General features: G+C 33.7%; 1 protein-coding gene across 1 annotated transcript in view; it reads right to left on the minus strand.

Moving 5' to 3' along the window:
- Nucleotides 1–229: 229 nt before the first annotated feature.
- Nucleotides 230–5789, minus strand: part of LOC117176216 — a 6247-nt gene continuing 687 nt past the window's right edge. The window contains exons 3-5 of the mRNA XM_033366353.1: nucleotides 2099–2225; nucleotides 1864–1995; nucleotides 230–369 (exon numbers count right to left, since the gene is read on the minus strand). Of these exons, the coding sequence (XP_033222244.1) occupies nucleotides 246–369; nucleotides 1864–1995; nucleotides 2099–2151 (309 nt within the window). The 5' untranslated portion in view covers nucleotides 2152–2225 and the 3' untranslated portion in view covers nucleotides 230–245. The remainder of the gene's footprint in view (nucleotides 370–1863; nucleotides 1996–2098; nucleotides 2226–5789) is intronic.

A 5789-nucleotide genomic window follows, 5' to 3' on the forward strand; every position in this document is an offset into this window, starting at 1 on the left:
TTAAAGAAATGGCTTTAATTAATTTTCAAGTTAATTATAACTGTTATTATCATATGTATTATAATTAATTTTTTCAAACCAAGCAATAATTTTAAAAAATTTGTAAGTAATAATAATAATAATTATCATAATTATGAAACATATATTTAATTAATAAACTGTTTATTTAGTAGAGATTTTAACATGAAATTTTGCAAGCAGCATTATCCACCAATTTACGCCGATGCTATTCACGCTACAGCAATTTAATCCAAATCTACGTCATCATCGTCATCATCACTGTCGATGTAATTTTCCGTGTCCTCGTGCGCAGAAGGTCCCTCGATAGACATGCCGTCTCTGTCATGGTATTGAATAGTATATTTGCTACTGTTTACAAAAAAAAGAATATATATATGTTAAATAATTACCATGAAATGAGTCTTTCAGAAAATTGAAATGAGTATTCCATGTAGATAGGGTGAGTGCAAGAAGGTACTTGGATGAAATGCCGGGTTTTTAAGTTTTAAGTATTATAAGAGTAATTTCAAAATGAAGTAGATGTGATACTTAGAAAATTATCGACTTTACCCATTTTAGATTCACTGGCCTTATATCCCTACAATAATACAAATTTTGTCTTAAGTATTTGGGTCATGATAGCCAACATACTAACAGACGTCCCCGGACTCTCTTTTATTCTTGTGGGTTAATTCAAGAAAATTTCATTAATATGTATGATACTTAGGAAATTTTATCGATTTTATCACTGTTAGATTCCCTACGCTCTTTTCCTATAATATAATAAGGATTTTATTTTAAAAATCTGAGTAACGAAAGCGAACATGCTGACGAACGTCCCCCCTGCCAATGAAAAAGCACTGAAAAGCACTGATGATCGGCAGTGGGTCACTAATGCTGTTTCAGTGGCTGCATGTGCTGATTTTCAGCACCTAACCCGCACTGATAATTGATGGGACGATGAGATGATGTTCCTATTGTATTCGACAAAGTACCGCGCCGGCAGAGTTATTTACAGTACCTGGCCGCAACCAAACCGACTCCCGTTTTAGAATTTTCCTCAAATTATTAAGACTTTTGTTTAATTTCTGAATTTTTTTATTATACATATTATAACTCACATGCTAATATACTACTTTAAGGTCGAATTCAAAAATGTTGTATGTTTTGGAGTATCTCATTCCATTTACGACATACGTTATATTCATTGCAATTTTAAACATCCAAAAGAAAAAGGTAATATCTGAAATACTCGAAACCAGTAGATTCTGAATGTGTAATCTTCTCGTAGATAATTTCAAAATTTTGCAGTTTTTAATTTTTGATTTTGAATCCCTTTCAGCTGGTCCACTAGGTAGCCTAGTCACATAGTCATAAACATACCGATTTTCACTAACACTACAGTATACACTACCAATACACCTTTTCAAAGTCCTCACAGACTAGATTTATTAGATGAAAATAGACTTTTAAACATTTAGATGGACACTATAAGGGCAAGTCAGATGTAAAAAAATTGGCGGTGCAGGTAGTTCTGAAGAAACAGCACTGAGTCGGCACTGACCAATGCGGTATCTTTGCATTTTCAGTGGCAAGGACCACACTCTTTTTTGTGGCCAATTCCAAAAAATTTAATTTCCCTAAATTTGATGGGTGTGTGTGGGTGGAGTGTGTGTATATGTGGATTTTGAGGTTTTCTGTGTTATAATTCTCTCCTATAAATATTCCTGAATATGCTATAAAAAAAATAATCCCGATACGTTACGAAAATCATTGAAACGTCTCTTCACACAATAAACTCGATTTGTACGCTAACAATCCGAACGTACTTTTCACACAGTAGAAAACAAAAATGTAACTTACTTAACGCCCCTAGTAAGTTTGTAAAATCCTTGGAAAACGTTTGCCCTCGAAAGTCTCGCTATAAATTTTTCATTGTAAGTTATCACAATTAATTGGAAACTCCGTTGGAATTCCGATCGCGTCCAAACGAGACTGTAAAAAAAGAGAAACATTAAATAATGTAATCATAACACTTCCTTCTAATGGCAAAGCAGAAATATTAGCTTAACTGAAAAAGAAAACCTTACACACTTACAGCCGCTGCCAACTTTCTAGAATTAAATTAATCCAAATTAGTTGTTGACTCATCCAAAGCTAGAACGCAATACTCTCCCACAGAACGTGTCGGCCAATGTCAATCTAATTCTTATGGAAGCCAACACCTAATGAAGAAGGGCAAAGATATTTCAATAAAAATCGTAGAAACTAAAATGAAAAAAAAAATTTGCAGTATCAGTGTCCACCAACAAAAGAAAAACAATCGACATAAAGTTTTTCACGCATTTTCTTTGATCTCCCGGACAGATCGTAAGAGAATTTGTTGGAAAGGGAAATGGAAAGCTTTTAAAATCTTATACTATATAAATTTTAAATTCCTTAAGTTTTTACAAGTAATTGTGAAATTTCACGACTAATTTAAATATTCTTAAAGTGGAATACTAGATAATTTAATACGCACCTAAAGTAAATGCAAGCATGTAAGAATTTTGGCCTTTTTGGGGCTCTTATGAGGGACTAATACTGACTTTTAGGCTCTTTTATTTTTAAAAAAAACGGACTTTATGGATGGTGGTGCCAGAATTTTGGTCTTTGTCTGGGATCTCAAAAACGGCAAAAAATTATTTTTCAAAAACAACCCCTGCCTTCCCAAAATTACGCCTAAAATAACTTACGCACACAGCCTAAATGTAAGAATATCCGAATTTCATGGTATTTTTGGCCTACCCAAAACACTCACAAGTTACTTCAAAGAATTAACCCGAATCCTCAAAAAAATATGGAAACAAATACCTACAGAAAAATATGTGGAATAAGTGTGAGGAAACATATAACATAGGACTGAACAAATAGATAGTATAGGTGCTAAATGCTCAGGGTGTGCATGACACGCCCTGCAGCTCTCATCGGGAATACAAAGTCGGTACCGGTAAAAAAAACATTACCGGCACCGACAATTTTTTTTACCGATTTTTTTAATGCTACTGTTCGATCCTCAATATCGGCCATCTTGCTAGTTTGTTTCTCAGACTAAAAATATTTGGATAATTTTATTTCTGTGAACAGTCAGAGGGGTGCCTCCCCCCATTAGCCGTTGGGAAGGGGTCATTGTTTGACCAAAATTATTTCTGTGAACAATCACAGGGGTGCCTTCTCGCCCCGACGAGACGTCGGAAAGGGGTAGGGGTTTGACCAACATTATTTCTGTAACCAGTCACAGGAGTGTTTTCCAACCCCTCTCCCCACGAGATGTTTAAGGAAAGTTAGAGTCATTTGCATTCCATGAGTTCTAGAAATTCCACAAATTCTTTAAATAGCACGAATTCTTTGAATTGCATGAATTACTTGAACTCTTTGAATTGCATGAATATATCTACACAACAATATTTCACGTCAGCTATGAAATTCTCTTATCACATGGGAACCTAGTCTCACATTCAATCAATTAAATCGGTAAAAAATACTCGAAATTATAAATAATCACCACAGGCACGTTTCCAAGTTTCTAGTAAATATATTCAGCCTCATGGTAAAATTCCGCAACTAATAGGAACCGCCCGTATCAAATTTCATTAACCCAGTCTCAGCTTTCTTTAAAAAAAACCATCACAAACTACCCCTGTCACATCTAACAAACTTTTTTTTATTGTTTTAATTGATGGTAGTTGAGACTTGCTTTGTTAAATGTGAAAGAGGTAGTTCCTAGGGGTTGTGCAATGTTAGTGTGAGGGAAGATCTATCTACTGAAGTCCTGGAAATCAGTGTGTAATAATTATTTTTATTCACAAAATTTTTTTACCGTTTTAATTGATAGAAGGTGAAACTTGATTTGTTAAATGTGATAGGGGTAGTTTATGGCGGCTTTAATTGAAGTTAGCTGAGACTTGATTTATGAAATTTGATAGGGGCTATTCCTATTAGTTTTGGACTGTTACTTGCTTGGTGCCTGTGGTGATAATGTTCAATTTCAAGTATTTTTTACCGTTTAAATTGATGCAAGGTGAGAGTAGGGTCCTATGTGATAAGTGAATTTCATAGATTCTGTGGAATATTGCTTTGGAGGTAGATTTATTAACTAGAGTATTTAAAAGTTGTTTGGGGTGGTTAATTTTAATTTAAGTATGTTTTAGCGGTTAACGCTGATGGAGGGTGAGACTGGGTTTGTTAGATGTGATAGAACTGGTTTTTAAATGTTGTGTAATGTTACCTTGGAGATGAGGATATGAAAATTTGGTTGGGAAAGTGTTTGCTTTGCTCGTTCAATTATTCTTAATTGAAGTTTTTATGGATTTTTTGCTTGAATACAGTCGAACGAAATTTGTTACATGCATCAGGGGTGTTTTTTATTTATTATTTTCATTATTACAATGGGACTGCCTGTATAGCTAACAGTGATTTGAAGAAGAATAGTATATTTTTTTATTTGGAATTTTTTCCACAGTGTTCTGTTAAGCCCGAAAAAAGATTGGTTTTGTTTAATAGCTTTATTTTCAGTTAGAAGTAGTAGTTAGTGTTATGAGGTGTTTTCGGAAAATATAATTGATTATTTTTGATCAGAACAAAATTAACTCAGACCTGCGGTATATGTTCTCTCGCACTTATTCCACATTTTCTTCTTTAGATATTCCTTTTCGTATTTTTGAGAGTTCGGGTTGATTCTATGAAATAATTTGTAAGTGTTTTGGGAAGGCCAAAAATAGCATGAATTTCGGATATTCTTACATTTAGGCTGGGTGCGTAAGTTATTTTAGGAGTAATTTTGGGTGGCCAGGGGTTGTTTATGAAAAATAATTTTTTGGCGTTTTTGAGAGCCGAAGCAAAGCTCAAAATTCTGGCGCTGTAGATGAAAATTTGTTTTAATTTGCCGTAGTGGAGGTATTGGCGCACAGCACCTCCATCCGAATAGTGCGTTTTTTTAGAAAAAAAGAGCTAACACCTCCACAAAAAAGTCATTTTTTGATAAAACTAAAAGAGCCCGAAAATCGACATGGGTGCCTAAATAAAGCCCAAAATTATGTCATAAAAAAATGAAATTCTGTTATGGAGGTGCTAGCGGAACGCACTTCTACATAATTGTAGATGTAGACGGTCATGGATTGTCCTATATATTACGGCTTTAGTTTAAATGTAATAATTTTATTTCAACTGACTAGCACGCACTGTTAAATTAAAGAGAGTTTTAAATTAGGTAAATATTATTGCAACTAGTGTACTTATTACCAATTATTTAGTATAGAATCGAAAAGCCAAAATTCATTCTCAAAATACTAATTTTTCCTAGATGTCCAGATGTGCACCTGCGTTCATAGGAATAAATATAAGACTGAAAATTCTCATAACGAAACTAATGAAATGTGATCTGAAACAAATTTAAAATCAGCATCCTTATGTGCTGTAGAAGATAAATGTACGAAACTTCAACGAAAATATATAGTCCGGGAGCTGGGTATGTTCCCGTATGCATTCAAGAGGCAAAAGGTAAAAACTAGTTAATCTTATGTATTTTGACCCGCTGAATCCAATGGTACCGGTTAATTTTACGAGAAGTGGATAGGTTTTGTTTAAAACGCAATTGTTTAAACAAATAGGAAAAAATGTTTTTTCTTTATGGGACAAATTTTTTTTACTAAATATGGACAATTCTAAGCATAAAAGTTCTCTTGCAACTTTTTTGTTAAATGCACATTTACAAAGTTATAAATTTTCAAAGTTCAAAATTTGACGTTTTT

The sequence above is a fragment of the Belonocnema kinseyi genome, chromosome 1 (genome assembly GCF_010883055.1).
Source record: "Belonocnema kinseyi isolate 2016_QV_RU_SX_M_011 chromosome 1, B_treatae_v1, whole genome shotgun sequence".
Classification (NCBI taxonomy): Eukaryota; Metazoa; Arthropoda; class Insecta; order Hymenoptera; family Cynipidae; genus Belonocnema; species Belonocnema kinseyi.